Below are 23,560 nucleotides of genomic sequence, written 5' to 3' on the forward strand. Positions count from 1 at the left end.
CACCGCTTCCACTTCTGCCGGGTCGAACCACACGTTGATGTAGGGGTGCTGGAGAGCCTCGTCCACAGAGATCCGCTTGGACGCATCGATCACCAGCATCTTAGACAACAAGTCTCGCGCCTGGCTCGCTGCAAAACATTGCATTTCAATCAGGAACTGAATTTATTTTAGAGCAGCTTCTGCTTTGATATGCATTTTAACATTGAATTTGTAAAATAAAAAAACTAATTATTCTTAAATTTTGTTGTGCTGTAATTGTTGTTTGTTAAAATAATTTACGCTCTATTGTATTCTTTACATTTCTGTATTTCTTTAGTTTTTTCTTCTTTTTGGTATTTGTTTTAAGGCGGGTTAATAAAGCAACTTATAACTGTTATTATTATTATTGCTATTAATGGTATTATTATTAATAATAACAATAATAATAATTTAAAAATAATTTATTATCTTAAAATAATTACACCTTCCAATTAAACAATTTTAGTAAGATTTGTCGAAAAGCTGTTAATGTGACATCAAATGCATTTTTTTGATTTACATTCATTTACATAAAATACCAAAACGCACCATGTTTAATAAAGATTCACAATTATAAATAAAAACAATATTTGCAGCAAGCAAAACACACTAGCCTAGCATCATTAGCCTGTCACGTTCAGAATCAGAAGTTAGCATTTCTCTGCGTTGCATCTTTGAACACGGCTCATCCGATCAGCACGATTCGTGTCTGTTATCAGTCTGTAGAAAGTGAGCAGCCTGTAGATCTCACCCTTCAGTTTGTTGTGGTCGGAGTCTGCGGGGAACAGCACGTCGGGGAAGAGCTTCTCGAAGCTGTATCCAGCGTAGCGGGGCCGGTTCTCCACATACGTCCTCACAGACTGGTTGAGCTTCAGCATGAACTCCTGAGACGGCGTGCCCAGCTGCTCGATCACCTTGTTCCACTGGTCGATGTCTTCAGAGCAAGCTAAGGAGACTACTGACTCTCTCACCAGGTGTTCAGATGGAGATCTTAGCAATGAACATTACTAATCAAACATTACGTCCTGATATATTTACAGTAGGAGGTTTACTAATTATCTTCATAGAACATGATCTTTACTTAATATCCTAATGATTTTTGGTATAAAAGAGAGATGTATAACTGTGACACACAGTGTGTTGTTGTGTATTTCTCCAGATATACGTCTGTGACACTGATGACTCTTCTGTGCTGCTGGACACTGACACGGTTTCACTTTCAGCTATTATAATGTTCACTTATGCAGTTAACTTCTTTATTAAATTTAAGAATGACACAAGATTTTCCTGATATGGAGTGACGTTAAGCCTTTTTTTCAGCCCCAGTTGAAAGTTAAAATGTTATATTAACTGGTGTGTGTGTGTGTGTGTACATATGCCTACATATATCATTAGTACTGATAATGGAAATGTTTGTTTGTTGGTTCATGACAATTATATCAGGTTTTTACAACATATTTTTGCTTTATATATATTATATATAATGTGTTATAATATATGTTATATATAATACATTTGGTTAATAAATTTCTTCAAAATTATAAATATAGATGTATATACACCATTACTTTTTGATCTTTTTAATTTTTACATTATCAAGATGTTTAAAAATTTTGTAAGTCTCTCTTGCTCACAAAAACTGCATTCATTTGATCAAAAGATAGAGAAATATTAATACATTCTCAATTATGATATGGCAAATTAACCTTTAGAAATAGTGGTGGAATTAATAATCATATAATCCACTGGAGGGAAAAATTTAACCTTTTTTATTAAATATGGAAATCAATATGATATGAAATATGTCTGCTTAAACAGTTATGGAGGTTGTGTAGTACATATGATTATGAATAGTCTTTCTTTTCTAATTATCTTCTTTTTATGTACTCTGTATACATCTGTAATAAATGAACATCATTAAACTACACAAATGTAGAGTGGGAGTTTTAGATGAATGAGATTTACTTTGGGGAAATGAATACATTTGACACTTAACACTGTATTGTATTAAAAACCGTACCTTCTTTTCATCAGGTCTCGCACATCAATGACAAAACACACATCCAGGGTAAAATAAGTCAACAGAAGAAACACACACACACACACTCAGACGAGCAGGTAAGGATACGGTCCGTGCCGGGAAACAACACACTACCTCTGACCATTTCTGCCATGATGCAGCCCACAGACCAGACATCCACTGAAACATGAAGGGACAGCCAAATTAACATGACAAAAATCTTACAAATGAAGAACTGAAAATCGAGCGCACACACACACACACACACACAGGGTGCATTGATGCGGACGCAACAGAGGTGTCACATGCATGCAGACGTCTCAGAAACTGTAACAGAGCCAGACACGGCTTCGGCTGAAGGATACAGTCCCTCCCTGGGAAAAGGATTTTGTGCCGCACCATCTCTGCCATAATGCAGCCCACGGCCCAAATATCCACTACCCCAGTGTAGCATAGAGGAAAAGGAGAAAACATGAGCAAAGCATGAAGGGCTAAACGTTTCCTCCGCGCTCTCATCCAGCACTAAACCTCAGCGTGTCAGGCCGTTGAATCGATGTCTGTACTGCAGCACTGGTGATCCGGGGACTAATGCTGTTCCTCTCTAGATGCTCAGTGCTACAGACAAACACATCCCTTCAGCTGAACACAACAATCCCTACACAGACCTGGACTAGGGCCCTAGGAAATCTCTTTCATTTATTTTTTCTTTCCAAAAAATTTATTTTTATTTTTCTGGACTCCATTTTAACTGTTAAATTAAATTGTATTAATCAAAAAGCATGGCTGCTTAATTAAAATCATGAAACTTATACAATTTAACATCTATATATTACAAGTTTAACAACAAAAGCCCTATTTTTTCCCTCATGTTCTGTTTTATTGTTACCAAATTCTGTGTTTAAGCATTATTTGTATGCATTAAAACATTTTACAATAGCCCTATAAAATATTCAGATTTTTATTTAATTATTTTGCAGAAATTCTTTGTTTATACTATTAAATACTATTAAAATTAAAACATTGTGTGATTGGTTCCTAAATAAATTTTTAATAATGTATTATATACAATAATATATTTCTGACATAGTTTATTCCATATGATTTGATATGGTGCTTTTTTAAAGATCATTATTTTGTGTATAATATTGTTGACATGCTTTAATGTTCAAAAAACACATAATTTTTCAAATACTGTACACTATTGTAGGAAATAATTAGGCCTGGACCAGAATATTTGATAATTTGTTCGGTAGGTTGGCATTCGAGGTTCAAATATTCAACGGTATGAACAGAATTGTGTTTTATGTGGATATTGGAAAGTGAGTGAAGTGGGCTACTGGATACATAATAACCTAAATAATATTTGGGCATTCAGATACATCACAAATATGGAAACATTTGATTTTGTGTGGAATGAGAGACCAAACATAGATATCAGTTTCGTTTTAGGCCAAATTAATAAGTTTTGGCTTGTAGTTTATATAGCTATAGCTTCTTATATTTTTAATCATTGTTCTTTTCTAAAATTAAAAATGATTAATTAAGTGTTCCTGTAGCTCAACTGGTAGAGTGTTGTGTAAGCAAGCAAGCAAGCGCAAGGTTGTGGGTTCGATTCCCCGGGAACACATGATAGGTAAAAACTGACAGCCTGAATGCACTGTAAGTCGCTTTGGATAAAAGCGTCTGCTAAATGCATACATTTAAATTTTAAAATGTCTGTTTTTGAAAAGATTTGTTGTGGAGTGAGGGGAACTAAAATAGTCGAGCTATGTTTACAGGGTTTATTATAAAGTTTGTAAACATACACGACGGCATAAAGTCCATTTATGGATTAAATAATAAAGTGCGTCTATAAGCAACTTATGTTTTGTTTTTGTTTTTCAAAAAACTTTTTTATAGTGTAGCTTATTTTAACCATGCAGCAAACCTTTTTAAATATTTTTATAAATTACTGAAAAAATTATTGAAACTGCATCATATGACCCCTTTAATAGAGACAGAGAAGATTCATATTTAAAGCCTTTTTGCATCTTAATATTTACAGTAGGGTTGTAACAATTCACTCAACTCATGGTTTGATTCATGATTTTGATTTAATAATTAGATTTTCGGACAATTTGAGATTGAAGACATATTTACATTAAATGAAAAGGTGTCATTTTATTAGTCTGAACTGAACTGAATGAGACACAGATTCACTCTCTGCCAGCAGGTGGTGCTCATGAACAGCAGTGATACAGTGTTTCCTTGGTTACCGCTGTAAACAAAGCAGAGCTGCTCTCATGAACAGCAGAGATACAGTGTTTCCTTGGTTACCGCTGTAAACAAAGCAGAGCTGCTCTCATGAACAGCAGAGATACAGTGTTTCCTTGGTTACCGCTGTAAACAAAGCAGAGCTGCTCTCATGAACAGCAGTGATACAGTGTCTCCTTGGTTACCGCTGTAAACAAAGCAGAGCTGCTCTCATGAACAGCAGAGATACAGTGTTTCCTTGGTTACCGCTGTAAACAAAGCAGAGCTGCTCTCATGAACAGCAGAGATACAGTGTTTCCTTGGTTACCGCTGTAAACAAGGCAGAGCTGCTCTCATGAACAGCAGTGATACAGTGTTTCCTTGGTTACCGCTGTAAACAAAGCAGAGCTGCTCTCATGAACAGCAGTGATACAGTGTCTCCTTGGTTACCGCTGTAAACAAAGCAGAGCTGCTCTCATGAACAGCAGAGATACAGTGTCTCCTTGGTTACCGCTGTAAACAAAGCAGAGCTGCTCTCATGAACAGCAGTGATACAGTGTTTCCTTGGTTACCGCTGTAAACAAGGCAGAGCTGCTCTCATGAACAGCAGTGATACAGTGTTTCCTTGGTTACCGCTGTAAACAAAGCAGAGCTGCTCTCATGAACAGCAGTGATACAGTGTCTCCTTGGTTACCGCTGTAAACAAAGCAGAGCTGCTCTCATGAACAGCAGAGATACAGTGTCTCCTTGGTTACCGCTGTAAACAAAGCAGAGCTGCTCTCATGAACAGCAGTGATACAGTGTCTCCTTGGTTACCGCTGTAAACAAAGCAGAGCTGCTCTCATGAACAGCAGTGATACAGTGTCTCCTTGGTTACCGCTGTAAACAAAGCAGAGCTGCTCTCATGAACAGCGGTGATACTCGTTCTTGAGTCAAGAACTGGTTGCATCGGTTTTCAGATCACCAGTAGTTCTTTCGGACAGTTTGATTTAATAAACCGGTTGAAGAAAACAATTCACCGGTTCTTTTGGACTCGACGTAATGTCTGACAGAAACGGTCCTTGACTTTAGAATGAGTCAATCTTCGTTCATTATCTGGCTCTGCTCGGTGTTCATCTTCAGTTCTCTCTTCACAGCAGTTCAGTCAGTCACTGTTTGAGTACATTAATTATTATTCCAAAGATAAACAAAGTCTTACGGGTTTGGAACGACATGAGGGTAACTTATTAATGACATAATTTAGATTTTTGGGTGAACTACCCTTTAAGTTTAATGACCTACTTTTAATTAATTAATTCTACAGTTTGACCAAGTCCGTGATTAGGTGCGCATGGCAGAAATCATCGGGCCCAGTCTGATGTTAAAGCACCACAGCGGCTCAGATGTGCTTTACATGCAGTGACATCAGGTCAGCACTCACCATTGGCTTGGTAACCCATCCCCAGAATGACCTCGGGCGCTCGGTAGTACCGCGTCACCACGTACGGAGTCATGAGGAGACCGGTGGCAGCCGTCCGGGCCAGACCGAAGTCCAGGATCTTCAGAGTACAGTCCGATTTCACCACTATGTTACTGGGCTTCAGATCCTGGGGAGTGCAGAGGTCAGGGGTCAGAAACTGCTGGTAAATCACAATGTAATGGCAAGTAACGCATTGAATTAAACGTGACATTTTTAATTAGAAAGAATGAATTTTTTTATTCTTCAGGATTTAAGTTTTCTTTAATTGTTGAATGAAACTTTAGTTATCAAAAGCATGTCAAATGTATTGAAATCATGAAACTTTTGCTATTAGACAATTACCAAAAATACCAGTGTAATTTGGGATCAAAAATTGTTCTTACGCTTTGACCGGACCATGTTTTATTACATACCTTTCTATCAAAGTTATCTGACATTATCAAGATCAATCTGGTCTGACACAGTTTAGTGATGAGTTTTTGTCATATTTTATTACCCTATCGAATAAATAATGTGAGAGTAAGAAAAATGGACTGCTTTTTTCTGCACTATTTTCATTTTAAAAACATAAATGGGTTAATACAATGGAAAATAAACTATAAAACATAGACTACTATAAGAGATCATCTTTTTTGTGGGTCATTGGCATCAAAACATCTGAAAACTCCTGCACTAGCAAACCAGTTCATTAGCCTTTGAAATATAGCAACCAAAAACCATTACACCTATGGGATGTCCCCACTTTTCATAAAAACAAACGTGTGTGTGTGTGTGTGTCTGTGTGTCTGTGTGTGCATGTGTGTGTGCGTGCGTGGTGTGTGCGCGTGTGTGTGTGTGTGTGTGTACCCGGTGTATGATGCCAGCAGCGTGCAGGTGTTTGATGCCGCAGAGCGTCTGATAAAGCAGATATGAGAGTCTCTCGTGGTCCAGCTCCATCTGAATGACCTGGCACAGGTTAGCATCCATCAGCTCCATCACCAGATACCTGAGGAACACACATGAACACGCATATAAACACACAGACACCTGCGGTTCATGCAGGTTTCACTTCCATTAAAATCACAGCAGAACGAACTTACATATCCTGGAACTCTTCGAGTGTCTTCTGTGGCGTGAATACATGTAATAAGCCAATTATCTGTGAAATTAAAGCATACTGCGTAAAAGATATGCCCCGTGCTGATATCTGATTAAATCAAGCTCTTCTAACCTAAAATATAGCATGACAAAAATAAGTACAATAGTAGATATTATGGACACTTCTGATCAAGAAGTTAATAGGTTTTTAATCAAGCACGCATTAAATGGATCAAAGATGACAGTAAAGACATTTATAATGCTGCAAAAGATTTCCATTTAAAATAAACGCTGTTCTTTTGAACTTTCTATTCATCTGTGAATCTTGAAAAATAATTTGCAGGATGGTTTCCACAAGAATAAACTGTGTTCAACACTGATAATAATCAGAAATGTTCCTTGAGCAGTAAATCATCATATTATTCTGATTTCTGAAGATCATGTGACTCTGAAGACTGGAGGAATGATGCTGAAAATACAGCGGAGCATCACAGAAATAAATATATTCACACTGAAAACAGTTATTTTATATTGTAATCATATTTTATAATACTACTCTGCTTCTGATCAAATAAAAGCAGCCCAACAGATTCCAAAAACATGACAAACCTCACTTCTTTTTAGTTTTTTAGACACACACACCCAGACAGAGACAGAGAAAAACATGTCTTACATTTTTGTGGTTGACACATTTCATCAGGACCAGTTCTCTGTAGGCTCGCTTGGCGTGGGTTTGGTTCTGAAAGGGTCGGCTGAGTTTCTTAATCGCAACATTTCGTTCCAGGACGTGATCATACGCTGAGCTACAAAAACAAACAGAAAAGGCCAAACACATGCTTGTCATCCACCACCATAATCTGTTTCTATCACAGAAACCCAGCTGGACTCACCAGACGATGCCCTGTGCTCCAGACCCGATCGGTCTCAGATTCTGATAGCGCTTCAAAACGGTGAACGTGGAGTCTCCTACATCTATGCTGTAATACTCCTTCTCACGCTTATTCCTGTTCATGGTGAAAACCCTACTGACTGTGTCTTGGGCATTCAAGAAGAACTTCCCCTTCAAAAACCTGAAGAGACAAAGAAATTAATGTCCTGCGTTTGTTTTAATGATGCAGTTGAAAAGAAAGAACCAAAAACACACTTTCAGTAAAGTCTATTGGCCTTTAAAGTCATATGCATAAATGCTAATCGCTAGGCTACTAGTCAATTAATACAAGAGTGCATTGCAGCTAGAATATTCATCTAATTATAGATGATGATCAGATCTCTGTGTGGAGCACACAAATCTCACTGGGTTATTACAATTAATGGAAAAATTAACGTTTGGAAAGGTAAACTGAGATTTCCCACTGACACACTACAACAAAACATAGAAATAACGGACTTAAAACCATTCTTTAGATGGTTAAAATACTAGTGTTTTAATCATTTTGGCCACCACTGTACATGGAGGAATAGTTTGCATACTGCAATGTGCTTTATATTTGGTGATTGATTTATTAGACTAGTTTCATGATCCTTCATCACTCATGAGTTTAGAAAACTGAAGCATTTTAGCTGAAATTCAGATTTCAGAAACAGTATAAACTCCTTTTCATGAATGAATCAAAGCTATGCATATAACAGCTTTTTTTTACTATATATTAAACATTTTATTTTAGAATAACTATACGTAAGTAAATACTGCTAATTCTTCTTTGTACATATGATTATAAATCAAAATAATTCTGGCTTTGTGAAAAAAAAAAACATGCTTTATTTTTAACGGCACATGCATCAATATCCAGATTTAGCATTAAAGTTGTGCAAAATATCAATACATTTTCTTTTTGTGTGTTGGTTATGTTATATATTATGTGCAAAAGAAGGAAAATTACATTGTAAAACACTGCAAGAAAGAAAGAAAGAAAGAAAGAAAGAACAGACTAAATGTATACTGATATTTCAGATTACCAGACTAAACTTTAGACAAACTTCCACCATTCAGTCTGTGTCCTCCGCTATATTTCACATGCATTTTGTCCATAACAATATTTAATTCACTACCGTAAAGTGTGCATGTCATTATTTTAGTTTAAGTAGAAGTAGTTTAAGTTTTTGGTTCTTTTAATTGTGATGATTTTGGCTCACATTTAACAAAAATCAACCAATTAATTATCTCATTAAATTAGAATATGGTGACATGCCGATCAGCTAATCAACTCCAAACACCTGCAACGGTGTTTTTTCCTCCTTCACAAGGAGGGTAAGACATAAACATTCATTGTCAAAGAAGCTGGCTGTTCACAGAGTGCTGTATCTAAGCATGTTAACAGAAAGTTGACTGGAAGGAAAAAGATGCACAACCAACCGAGAGAACCACAGCCTTATGAGGATTCAGGATTAAACTGATTCATCTTGATAATGTCAGATAACTTTGAAAGAAAGATACGTCATGGATTACAAACAACCAAAAATTATTCAGCTGTTAATTTAAAGTACAAAATTAGATAAAACCAATTACCAAGAGATGCTTCATTATGTTCAGTCTGTGGTGTAAAAAAAAAAGTTCACATTAGTAATTAAAGAAAAATAAATTCAGCAAAACATGCTCCGGTCAAACTGTCTGAATCATGTCTGATCCCTAAATTTCTCTGTTAGTCCACTGTATGAAGAATCTTTGGGTATAATATGTCACCGAATACTTCATTTTGCTCTGCTCACTTACATTAATTAATTATAGTGTCCTGCACCCACTAGTAACAAATAAATAAATAAATAAATATAAAAAATTCAAATTATATCTGGTGTTTGAATACTTTTTGGTTTGACCTATGAAACATCACCCAGTACCATGGTGTATAACGGAGTACCAGAGTAACGTTACTAACAGCAGTAACGGCAGATGTGAACTGTCGAAAGGGTATACTGTACAACAGAGTGTTAAACACAATACTCTAACACACGAAGATGTGTATTAAACACTAGATGTGTACTAAACAGCAGATGTGTATTAAACAGCAGATGTGTATGATCCGCAGCGAGTGAGCGGTGTTTACGGTGAGCGCGCCCCTCCCCCACGGAGCAGTTTAAACAGCAGCGGTTTAACCGTCAGTGTTCCCCTCACTCACCCTCTCAACAGGGACACAGCCAGCTCTAGAGCCCCTTCAGGGCCGCACCGGTGTCTCTGAGGTCGGGAGCCTGCTGAGTTCGTCTTGTTTTCCTCTTCAAGACACCAGCTCTGCGCTCGATCACTGTAAGCTTCCGTCCACTGGCAGGCCTTGAGCTGCGGACAGTTGCGTACTACGTCACCGTGTCGTTGCTTGGAAGTGACGTGCGCAGTTTATGCGTTGTGTCGATGACGTCGTGTTGCTTATTATTGAACATCGCAATAAATCTAACCTGCATGTTCTATTGATCATGTGAATATGTTATACCTCGTGTTCTTGTGGCATTGCATTAATAAAGCATTTACAAAGAGAGAGAGAAAGAAAGAAATCGCTCTTAAAAAGATTAACTTCTAAAAAGGGTTAGAAATTATGAAGTTAGACCTATTTTAATAGGAGAATCCTACCTTTTTGTCGCCCGTAATCTCGTATTAGAATAATTGCAGAATTATACAGATAGAAATATTTCCTCACTAATAAATAAAATTACAAAAAAAAAAAAAAAACTTTTTTTTTTTCAATAGTATAAGCCTCAAATGTCAATAGCTACATCCGATTGATTTCTTAAATTTATAAAAAAAGTAAAAATATGAATGGTATTAGGCTATGTTATCAATATTTTAATAATTGGACAAACCCTTAAGATAACATTTAGGAAAGAAAAAAAACATAATCTGCACGCATTTTTGATGACAATTTAGTATGATGATGCATTAACTGTGCATCCGCTGATATTGATGAATGAGTGAAAGTAGTTTGTTTGTCAGTATGTTAGTGAGAGATAAAGAGCAAGATCTCCAATGTAGAAAGATTATCATCCTTGAACTTTCACTGTCTTAGAACAGAGAAGCAATATTCTTCCGTTTAGAAGTAAAAATTTGGAATGGGAAGGTCAACTTTGTTTAAATGTTGTTGCTTTTTGTCACTGGAGTCCAGTGTTTTGGACCCCATCGACTTTCATATGGACTAGAACAATACAAATATAGTCTGCTTAAACAAGTGAAGAACGATGATGTGTGAACGTACAGTGAAACATTAACAGTGCAGTAACAGTGAATTTTTATATATATAATATATATATATATATATATATATATATATATATATATATATATATATATATATATATATATATATATATTATATATATATATATGTATATATATGTATATATATATATATATATATATATATATATATATATATATATATGTATATGTATATATATACATATATATACATATATATATATATATGTATATATATGTATATATATATATATATATATATTTATATATATGTTTACATAAAAGTCAAGTGTTTATTTGAATGCATATTATATAACCATTGGTATTTCTCAAGGGAACCATGTTTAATTTTGAGATCAAGACATGTTATGTGTCAAAGCAGGTAAATCTGTGTCTACACTGCATGTTCAATGAGTTTAGAGGAATGCTGTCCCCTCTGACTTCCATAGTGTTGTTGTTGTTTTAAGGGTTATGGTTTTTAGCTAAAACTAACCCAAATTTTATAATATCTCAACTGCTCAGCTCATTTAAAAATTCAAAACAGGCATTTGAATTCATTCTGCAGAATTACATTACAACTGAAGCTAAGATATCTAAGTTAAGGTTTATTTTAAGTTTAATAATAAGTTTATAATTCAATTGATAATTAAGCTTTAATTAACATGACCTGTTTTTATTTCCCAACAGCTGCTGGACCTGTTGCGCAGAACAGGAAGTGTCCACAGGGCGGCGCTACAGCTCTAGAAAACATTCATCAAAACAAAGCGCTATAAACCTTTAATCCTGCTGCACACTGAATACTGTAATGTAATCTGATGTCAGATCACTACGATACACACATTCACCTTAACTGTGATTTCTATGGTGTCCTGCTGTCAAAATAATACGATTACCACTTCTACTAATTTCAGATATGTCTTTTTTTTAGTGAAGCATGTTTTGTATATTACAGTGTCCACCTGTTTTTCATGTGTGCAATAAAGAGTGAACATGTCACAATAGTGTTAATGTTACATTAGAGTCAATATTATGTCCCCAAACCAGAGATCTACATCGTTCCTAATCTTAGAGATAGATCGACAGACATATAGACAGATATATAGATCGATAGATAGAGAATGAAAGAAAAGATTGAATGACAGAACGAATTAATGAAGAAAGTAGAAAGAAGTAGCAAATGATGGATAGAACTATGTAACAAATGATAGAACAAATGAATGGATGACAACAATGGATCGAATAAAGGAACAGACGATAGAAAAAAAACAACAGATAGAAATAACAAACTAACGAGAGAATGATGACAGAAATCACAATGAACGACGAATAGAACAAAAGAATGGAGAGTAGAAGGAGTGATAGACAGACAGAGTCCATCTTCAAGAATCGCTATAACACATCTCTTCTGACTTTATTTGACCCTCTAACTCTAACACGCTCTATTCTAATTCTATTCTATTAAAAAACGTGCCCTGCTTGTTTTTAATAAAATAAAAACTAACACTAGCTTCTCTAATCATGTTATACTTATTCAAAAGAAATGTAGACACTATAATTTCTATTTAATAATAATATTTTTATTTAGTGGCAGAATGATTTCTCCAATATGTAAGAGACAGCATCGTAAATCATTTAAATAATGCATTTTTTTTTTTTTAATTCATATATTCAAGTATCAAGAGTACATTTTAAGTGATTTTAATTGTATTTATTTATTATTTAGTATAAGAGGAAATCCAACAAAAACAAATGTTGTATTGTAAAACTGAATTAAAAATTAAAAATCTGGCTGTGGAAGAAAGTTAAGACCAAATCTATACTTTCAAAAATTAGTACTAATAAGAAGATCATAAAAAAAAAAAAAAAAAAAAAAAAAAGTTAGTCAATTTTATGTTATGTTTAAATAATTAAAAAAGAAAATGTTTTTAATGCATTTTTACATCATAATAAAAAATTCTAATTTAATATCTGAACAAAATATATAAAAAAAAATTCTCAGCTTTTCATGCAAGACGTGCATGTCTGAAGACGCTGTGTGAAGTTGGAGGGAATCCAGCTGGTAAACACCAGACTGTATAAAGCCAGCTAAACACACATCCCTAGAGCGCACTGACTCCATGTGAACACGAGCTGTGTTCTGCTCCTTCACACGCCTCACATGATGATGACACTGTGGGTCTAGAACCTCAAGACTCTGCTTCCCAGAGGAATAAATCACTCACAATAAACATTCACAATCATTTCCTGCAGATCTTCTAGCATGGATGCACGTTTTATTATTGTGGACACAAGCATTCACTGTGAGGAGGAAGTGAAGCTAATTAGAGTTCAGGTAATTACCAGCAGATGGTGCAAATGAGCCGTGAACAACTAACAGATGAACAGAAACCATGTGACATTTACTCTAAAGTACAAGAACACTTGAATCATGCAGGCTCGGATTGCAAATAGAATTATTTCAGGAATTGTTAGGAAGTGTTATTATGGACTTTTAGTTAAAATCATCTTAATGCTGGATGTGTTTCAGGTTTTGTCTTCTCCAGATGTTCACTGATGGACTGGAGTGCTGTGGATTATTGGGATGTTTTTATCAGACTCTCATTCTGACGGCACCCATTCACTGCAGAGCATCCATTGATGAGACACTGATGCAGTGCTACATTTCTACAAACCTGATGAAGAAACAAACTCAGATGAACTGAGGGGGAGCATGTATTCAGTAAATGTTGATTGCTAAGTGAACTACTCCTTTAAATATAAAAATGCTGCCAGGATATATTTATATTCGTTTGAGTTTCTCATAAGTACAAAGGTTTACAGCTTCTTGGTTGAACTCTTCTGTCAATCCAACCGTTTGATTTGTTGAAGGACACTCAATATCATATTATTTCCAGGTCGAACTTGATGCAAATATCTCTCCTCACATTGGGCTATATATAAACCTTCCCAATGAGAGTCTGATCGTTATGATGAACGCAACATCCTCGTTCCAGCATGATTTGCTTGAAGCTCTCGAAAGACCAACGCTCCAAGAACAATAATAATAACCGCCTGAATGAAGAAACAGAAAGGAGATGGTTTATTTCTCTCTGTCACTGTGTTCAACATTGATAATAATCAGAAATGTTTCTTGAGCAGTAAATCATCATATTTTCATGATTTCTGAAGATCATGTGACACTGAAGACTGGAGGAATGATGCTGAAAATACAGCGGAGCATCACAGAAATACATTACACTTTAACACAGATTCACACAGAAAACAGCTGATTTAAATCGTAATAATATTTCACATTTTTAACTCTATTTCTAATTAAATGAAATGTGCCCATGGTGAGCACAAGAGACTTTTTGGTGAGAGACGCTTTTTTCATATTTCTGAGAGACACTGTAAAAGGAAAGTCATATCTAATAAGCAAATTATTAGTATTATTATTTTACATGTATTAATGAATCATTCACAAGAAAACCGAACTATACTTCATGTTGAACTCTGAAGAGGGAGAGTCATATGTAAAATTGAACATATATCAATGTTCACACAATCTGAATGATTTAATATTTCAATTAAAGAGAGAAGACATTGAGACCTGCTGAAATTCCACTTGCTCCAGGCTTCTCACATATTTTCAGCGTAAACGGTTTCAGATTGCAATAATGCGTCAAACCGTACTAAGATTTGCCAAGTCTTCAATTAAACATCAGAGATTTCAAAATGAACAAAGATACTGAACTTAAACTATTCATGGCCTCTCATACATTATTGCTTACATAAAGAGATATCATGAACTCTCTAGAGCGGTTTGGTCATCTTTGAACAAAACGGTTATTTTTACTTCATCAGAATGACACAAAACTTGATCAGTGTTCTGACATTTGCTATGTGAACACACACACACACACACACACACACACACACACACACACATACACACATAAATGTGGACATTATTTGAAAAGGTAAAAGTAAAAAATGGCTGCGTTGGAAATGAGTAGGAAATTAATTTCATTTTGTGGAAATATTTGGTACTGTGCTCAAACAAAATCATACTGGAAGCTAATGTTTTGAGATAGCAAACCTTTAAATTTGGAATGCTACTTTTTAGATTTATGCATTTGATTTTCATGCAGATTTACTATGTTTCAGAAAATATATAATTCATAAAAATATATATAATTGTATTTTTGTGCATTTTTCATAGATATATATAATTAAGAGTCTACTTTAAATAGAGACCAAACTTAAGTCAATGCTCCAAAGCATTTAAGATTATATGCATTCAAGGTCTATGCCCAAAAAGTGGTTGCATGGGCCATTTAGTTGTTTTTGTGGTACTAAAGTGTAACATAAAATCAACTAAAAATACTAAATATTAAATCAAAAAACATTAACAATCTAAAATATAGTGCATTTATTTAATTCATTTATTTAAATACTACCAGAGGGTTAAGCATTATGGCAAAACAAATAAAAAAGAAAAAATAAAAAAATTAAAAAAAGAATAAAAACTAGATCAGATGCCCAATTTAACTCTGTGTGTTTGACATGCACAGCATCACCACACATTCACTGCGCTGTTATCAGGGGAACACGTCTGTGTCCTCCAGGGTCCGGTGTGGGTGGTCAAGAGGACGACCGCAGGCCTCCAGTCTGGAAAAACTCCCGAGCCGCATACACACCCCTGCTGCTCCCCAAAAACAAACAGATCTAAAACAGCCTTTGTCTTTACATTACACACTTCCATTCCTCAAGCTGTGCTGTGGCGGCTTAGAAACAAAACATCAGATCAACGAGGGAAACCGTAAACACGAGGTGTGCATCCTGCGCACAACATATGCACTCGCCATCACAACAATTACAGTCAAATTTGGGTGTCATTTTGCGAGTTAATGGGCGATGCAAGTTGAAAACAACAACAACACAAAAAAAAAAACAGCCTGAGGCGACTTCTGGCCAAGCGTCAAACAGTTTGTGGCTCTGAATCAACTCTTTCTAAAATCTCATGCATGCAAAATCAACTCCCCAGCAACACATGATCGCTGTTATTCATTGCAGATTTCCCATAAACAGATAAATAAGTAATGCTTTGGTTTTTCTTTTTCTTTTTTATTCTCAGAAATCCCACTAAGGTTACGGGATTAGTTATTTTCTAAACTGGAAGTGATTGATTTTGTGTAAAAATGCATTGCTGCTTTGTGAAATATACTATAGCCTAGGCTACATGATAAATCTACTTCATGACAAACTCAGGCACTTTCTAAATCTATACTCTTTACAGCTGAATGACAGCGACTGTAACTTTTGGGAGGCACCTCTACCTTTCAACAGGCAAGAAAGCAGGCATCGCTGCGACTGTGGCTCTTCTGTGCTCATGTCCGATCGAGCAGAACGATCTGGAGAGGAGAGATGGTTTAATAGAGGAGGGAAGAGATGCTTCTAAAGACAAAAAAAGAGAGAAAACTTTATGACTGAAGACTGTCAGAATAACGCGACGAAGCAAAGGAAGAAAGCAACTTTTACACACCAGCTGCATCGCTCTTAATGATTCACGAAACAAGACTCTTTCGTCCACTTCTCTCTGTGTGCAGAGATATATTAAATATATACTGAAGGGCTTCTTAATCAAGACAAACACAGCAATGAGCTGGAGCTGGTTTAAGACCGTCTCTGATCTCTGGTCATTGCATTTTATCTCTTGGCATATTAAAATGACTGCTAACACTGCTCTTAAAGGGAATGCACTTAAGTGTATTAGATGTACTTCAAATCTTAAAAGTATATATATGTTTTAAAAAAAACTATTTGCAAATAATATAATATTAATGATATAAAAAGATCACTTAAGGGGACAACACATGTGCACAACGATTTCTTAACACACTTAAGTGCACTTTTAAAAAGTCAACTTTAAGATCATTTCCAATTTAATGTTTTACTACAAGAGGACACTTTAATATGTTTTAATAATATGTTGACGTGTCGACTAATATACCAAAGTACTTGATTATAATTTTAACTGTAGAGTGTTATTTGATATAACATTTACAATTAAAATATTTTAAATTAAATTGCAAAATAATGACTAATTACAAATATATTTAAATATGGCATAGCAGTTTCAATTAAACATGACGCTTACGTATATTTTAGTATATTTAATGTATAAACATACTTAAGTGGGTACGATAATTTAACTGATTTCACTCCATATAAAATGTAAAATTAACTTTCAGTTAAGTGCCCAACAACTTTAAATATGAACTTTGCACTTAATATTCTGTTACTTCCATAATAAGTAATATTTTTACATGTATGCTAATGTATATTACTTTTTCACAAGTGGTATTTCCCCCCAAAAAAAAACTCTTTCATGATTTATATTCATCATATAGCTGCAAATCTGTGACTTTCTTCTGTGGAACACAAACAATGGAAGTCAATGGGGTCCAAAACAACCTGATAGTCTTTGTCATACAGGTTTATAAAGACTCAAGGTAAATAATGACCCAATTATCATATTTTGGGTAAACTGGCCCTTTAAGACAGAAATGAAGATCTGCATGTTGTTGGATGAAGTAGTAGTTGCTGAGACTTCTTCCAGTACAGATCCCATATTGTTTCTCTTCTGATTCCCAGCGAGGGAATGACAACATGACGGAGTGATTGGGGACACATTCCTGCTCCTGCCTTGACAACTTCCCAGCAGGGAGACGTCTGCTTTGTCCTCGCTACAGAGATCTTACTGTGATGCTCTTTCTGGACGTCCATGTTGACAGCAGTCAAGCTAAATCAGCTAACTTTTAGCAATAACTTTTTGAAGAGGAAAAGACCAAAATGAGTCTGAATGCTAAGACTGAATGTCACAATCAACTGCAACAGACTGTGTGCAAGAATCAATGGTATTTTTAATCTAAACACGAATGCAAATAAAACTTTGAGCATTCGCAAACATGAACAAGAACTTGCATTTTGGTCTTTCCATCACATGACTTCAGAAGACTTTAAATACCGTGTGTATTTTCTAATGCATTAACTCCCAAAACAACCTAATTAAAAATGCATGCATAAGCAGGAAAAGCAAAGAAATCAGGCATCATATATCACTGAACCGACTCGAGATTGAGCACAAGTGATGTGATACCAGTCATAAATTTGATTGATAGAAATGATTTGATTTTGGCATAACTGGTGGGATATTTTAATAGCTAACACTAAACTAAACAGCAGCAGTGCTGAAATAGAAAATAGAGAGACTTTACAAAAGCAAAGTCAAGTCATAAAGAAAGACCACAACACTGAAAACTATAATGTGGGAGGGGGAATACGAGACAGGGAATGAGAAACAAGCGCGCGTGAAAACGATCCAGAGTAGGTGTGAACTGGGAGTTTCTGGAAGCTTTCCCGTCGTAATATCTCACACTTGGCTCATTGTTTCTTCACCTGGTGGTCTAAGCTCAGTTCAGAGGATACATCTAGGCATGTAAGAGAAGCAGCACCAAGAGATTCAGGAGAGATCTTAGTTTTCAGCGTTTTCACTCGTCGCCCACAAATACCCATAAGCCTCGTCCAGACAGTGACACACTAGTGTGACGGAGCCAAACCACATCAGTGTGCCATTATTAACAGCAGACCTTACGCTTCTCAAAAGCCGAGAAATACGCTCCTTGTTTTTCCAGATTAGCGAGAGTGTGAGCTTGTTGAGGAGGTTTCAGTCTCCTGACTGGTTTCTACAGCCAACTCCATATGAGCAGGAATGAACTTCAGACACCTTCCTCTCGCTGACGGCAGAGCGAGCACATGCTATTCACATCGACTTCAGTCCTCAACAAACACCTGAGACAATGACAATGAAAGACATGCTCCATACGTTGCTTCTGAGATATTAAATCTTAGCTTGAAGCGAACACATCGATGTTCAGACTCCTGCTGGAGTCATCTATGGCCCTCACTAGAGATGAGTCACAATAAATGTGAAGATTTCTATTTCAAGCCACTTCACCCATTTCTACATTCGGTCAAACGTCACATTAAATCACAATAACCAAAAATAATAAAATAAATAAATAAAAACTTTTATATTCCAGCTAGCTGCTAGGGCAACATTTTAATTAACCTGAGTATATATATATATAAACCAGCATCTTAAAATACCACTGGAATGCATTGCTGTATGAAGCATAATATTGTTATTACTCTTGCAGACAGATAAACATATATATCTGGGTCCGGGTAAGAAAGAGTACACATTGTTCATAAACATATATTACAGACACTTCATAATAATAAAAAACTGGCTGAAACAGCAAACCTGACTTCTAAAAATGTGGGTTATTATATTGAGTTTTACATAATTTTTTCAGCAAAATGCATGAATGAATTTACAAAGTTATATACATAGTTATATAATTTTCAGCTTGTTTCATGTATTTTTTTTCGTAAATAAAAAATATTAGTGAATAAAACAGTTTGTAAACAAACAATTTGTAAACTTAAAAAAAACTGTATAGCCAATATAAAAATTAATAGCTCAAAATAATAATAATAATAATTTAATCTTTAGTGGTACAGCCAGTGAAGATGTTGGTAGTAGAACAGAAAAAAAAGTTACATTTTGTGGATCATTTTAGAATCATAAAAGAAAGAATCACAATGCTCTGCTGTGTGGATACACCCAACCCGAATTATTTCACTTTTTTTTTATGTTTCATGATTTGGCCTGGGACCACAAAACCCCACCGACCGCCCTGATCCAAGGCTCTTCAGCTCTAAAAGCTTGATATTATCACTGACATTGTCTCATTTTTCACATGAGAACTCACAGAAGCTTGTTGGAGCGCCATGTCTGCTTCAGTCCAAGCACGTATAGGTTGGTTTGGTTTTGTGGTGAGGGGTGAGGACTGTAACCTGCACACACCCATAGACTGACCAAAAACATTCACATGAGGACAGGGATGTCCCTGCTTCCTGATGGGACCCTACAGCCTTCATTCTGGCTGATGAATGACCCTGTGTTTGTATCACAACTACAGATACCAGACATACATCTCAGAAGCCAAACTGCTAATTATCATTTAACATAGCCGAGGTCCACTCTACATGTATCTGACACACGAGAGGAATATATATATAAAGCACAGTTTTAATTATTTAAAAAAAACAGACATTGATGAGTTTGTGTCTTCATCAGGTTTGTAGAAATGTAGCACTGCATCAGTGTCTCATCAATGGATGCTCTGCAGTGAATGGGTGCCGTCAGAATGAGAGTCTGATAAAAACATCACAATAATCCACAGCACTCCAGTCCATCAGTGAACAACAAAAGATGAAACACATCCAGCATTAAGATGATTTTAACTCAAATAATCCATAATAACACTTCCTCCAGTGAAGATGTGCATCTGCTGTTGTCTCTCACATCAGAATCCAGACACATAATTGTTTAGATCTGTTTAAGCGCTGCTGGATCTGTGCAGATTTCTCTCCTGATTCGGACCAGAACACTGTTTCACTGGAGGAAGTGTTATTCTGGATTATAGACTCTATGTGTTTGAGTTAAAATCATCTTAATGCTGGATGTGTTTCAGGTTTTGTCTTCTCCAGATGTTCACTGATGGACTGGAGTGCTGTGGATTATTGTGATGTTTTTATCAGACTCTCATTCTGACGGCACCCATTCACTGCAGAGCATCCATTGATGAGACACTGATGCAGTGCTACATTTCTACAAACCTGATGAAGACACAAACTCATCCTGATCTTGGATGACCTGAAAATGAACAGATTTTCAGCAAATCTATATTTATGGGTGAACCTCTTTCTTTAAGAATTACATTTAGGTGTTGACACATGCATCTATACTTGTTTCCGTAAAGCAACAGTCTTCGAAGTAACACTGACAACAACAAGCTGCTGCGCCGTAATACATCTTTAAGAAAACCTCAGCTTCACGTTGAGTTCACTCCATGCTTTGACCTTTAGCTCATTAGATGCCTGCAATCGTACGGGTGCTAAACACTTACTGAAATAATTCTGACACGCAGGGGTTGCCAGAACTCATTTAATTATTTCAGTTTTACAATGCCAGAGAATAGCCTGTATGGCTGACATTTCCTGCAAACAAAGAAACATTTGTTCAAGTACTGTAACTCGTAAAACTCTACCGCAAAGGAAAAGGAACAAGCAGGAAAACATATCCTCTTTTTTATTGAAATCATGTGACAGTTATGGATTTGAGATGGGGAAGAGTGGTTGTAATTAGGCAGCTTTGATTACAAGCTTGTCCATCAGCTTTCTCCTTTAAAGAGCTGTTTAATGTCTTAAGCATGAATATCAGCCTGAGACACGTCATAAAATCTCACACCGTTATTCACTGCCAGGAATTGTTGCAGAGCAACTCTCGCGTCTCGCCAGATGTGCGCAGATTGCCCGAGCACTTCGAAACCATTTCTAAAACTGAAAATAGAGACGACTATACGACACAACTCCCTCCATCCATCGACTCGCTGAACTCATTCATTACAGCCAGAGATCTTTGAAGAAACCCATCTCGACTGATTCTTGTTTCTGTGTTCGTATGGGATCTGCAGATGTCAACATTGTGGCGCAGTAAATCACTGGGATAAAGACAGAGACAGATGTGAGACGGCCGAGTGAAGAAATACCAATGTTCTGGATCACCAGCGCTGGGAAACTGAACTGTGCCTCTTTCAATTTGTGTCAAAGCACAGAAATCAAAACCTGGGTTTGGAGCGTAAGACTCTCTTACGGCTAATTTAACACGTGTATATTGGGTTGCACGAGAGATAGAAAGAGAAGTATTGACGGGTTTGTAAATAAACGCAGATTCTTTCACACACACCTCATATGTTCCTGTTTAAAGATGATATCTGATTTACACTTTCAGACCAAAAACACGCAGTAAACGTAGAAAACAGATTACAATATTCATTTAGCATCTTTTATGTTGAGATGTTTTTAGTTATAGCTGTTTTATGTTATAGCGCTTGCATAAGATCCTATGTTCAGAAAAGAGCATCAGAAGTTATGAAGATGTTTGTCTGTACTTCATTGTTAGCTATGAAACACGATCTAATAAAACCTACATACGTTTCAAGCATTTCCCCTCATATCTACAAGCTCATGTTGAGTGTAAGTATAGCATTTGTGCTACAGAAAGACACAAGATAGCTATGTGAAGAAAACCACAAGCATCCTCTGACCGAACGTCTGCCAAGTCACAAATTAACATTGATTTAGTAACAACAGAAGCCTTTTGTTTAAATACCTCCCCTGAAACCAAAAAGAGGAGAAAATCACAGCGCTCAGGTTTCCGTCTTGTTATTTTTCTGCACATAAAACTTTGAGGATGAAATAAAGCAGTCGGTGCTTTGGCTGAAGAGATGGATGTCTTACTGGATGGGGTTGAGCTGGTCAGTGCACTTGACTGATGACCGCTGCACAAACATTGTCATCGCTCTGATGAAGCTGTTTAAACAATCACTTATCTCACACTGTTTCACACACACAACACACGCAGATATGAAGAGAACCTCTGAAGATTACACGCTTATCAGAAGGAAAGCGAAACAGACATCCATGTGGAAATGAAGAAGTGGAATGTTATCCATCCCCAGACAAATAAATGACTGACTCAGTCGTTGGGAACCTGAGCCTGATGTCTGGGGAATCTCAAATATATCAGCTGCTGTGTTTCTATTCATCCTGTATTTCACAGCCGCTGAATGGGAAGAGCGATCAGCTTCACATGTGCTGGACCTCTGCTTTAGGCTCCGATTCAACAGAATTCACGAGGAAAGTGAGAAAGAGCAGGTGGAGAACGAGAGAATGAGGTTGAGGAGGAGCGCTGAATGTCTAGAAGTGTTTCTGGTGTGTTGCAACAGTTAACCATATCTATTTATCTATGAGGAATGATGATGGAAATTCACCATTGTTTACAACAGGATTTGTATTTCCATGCGTTTAAATTAAAATAACCATGCTGGGTGAATAAAGTCCCCCTGTAGCGAATCCATGCATTTTTGTTAGATTAAAATCCAGGTTTAAATATAATAAACACTTCTTTTTTTTACATCTGCTGACTGTCAGAAGACGTCTGGAGGAAGATGGAAGATGTTTGAGTCGTGTGTGAGCCTCTGGGAAATGTAAGAAAACCAGTCTCCTCTTGGCTTATTTCAAAATCCTCCAACGTTTCTCTTTACTAATCCTCGTTTTGTGCTTCTAATTTGTTAATTCGTGACCAGCGTAAAACAACTGATTTCAGCAAGTCAAATCAACAGTGTAAGCCACATACCAGTTTATATTTGTCCTTTACCAAAGAGTAGTATACTTCAAGTTTATTTTACTAAGTATATTTAAGTAAAGTTCCAGTATATTTTTAAGTATACTTTATATAGCAATTATACAAATATAGTAGAACATTTGTAAGTGTACTGTTTCAATACTCCATGGGACTAAACTGGACCACTCTCTAGTATATTTTATACAGCAAGTATACAAGTATATATAAGTATAGTTTTCTTGAAGTGAACTTTACATCATACTTTAAGTATACTACTAT

The 23,560-nt window shown here is 36.0% G+C and overlaps 1 protein-coding gene across 3 annotated transcripts in view; it reads right to left on the reverse strand.

Annotated features, from left to right (window-relative positions):
* The window catches only part of LOC127969169 (mitogen-activated protein kinase 8), a 13,743-nt gene extending 3,644 nt beyond the window's left edge, over positions 1–10,099 (reverse strand). The window contains exons 1-9 of one of the 3 annotated variants that reach the window (XM_052570942.1): positions 9,920–10,099; positions 7,697–7,876; positions 7,480–7,609; positions 6,809–6,867; positions 6,576–6,714; positions 5,691–5,856; positions 2,147–2,218; positions 770–952; positions 4–128 (exon numbers count right to left, since the gene is read on the reverse strand). In XM_052570942.1, the coding sequence (XP_052426902.1) occupies positions 4–128; positions 770–952; positions 2,147–2,218; positions 5,691–5,856; positions 6,576–6,714; positions 6,809–6,867; positions 7,480–7,609; positions 7,697–7,818 (996 nt within the window). In that variant the 5' untranslated portion in view covers positions 7,819–7,876; positions 9,920–10,099. Of the gene's footprint in view, positions 1–3; positions 129–769; positions 953–2,146; positions 2,219–2,403; positions 2,476–5,690; positions 5,857–6,575; positions 6,715–6,808; positions 6,868–7,479; positions 7,610–7,696; positions 7,877–9,919 lie in introns of all 3 variants that reach the window. The other 2 variants (XM_052570943.1, XM_052570944.1) reach the window with 2 other exon arrangements.
* Between the last annotated feature and the right edge of the window lie 13,461 nt (positions 10,100–23,560).

Source organism: Carassius gibelio, chromosome B12, assembly GCF_023724105.1.
Source record: "Carassius gibelio isolate Cgi1373 ecotype wild population from Czech Republic chromosome B12, carGib1.2-hapl.c, whole genome shotgun sequence".
Taxonomy (NCBI): domain Eukaryota; kingdom Metazoa; phylum Chordata; class Actinopteri; order Cypriniformes; family Cyprinidae; genus Carassius; species Carassius gibelio.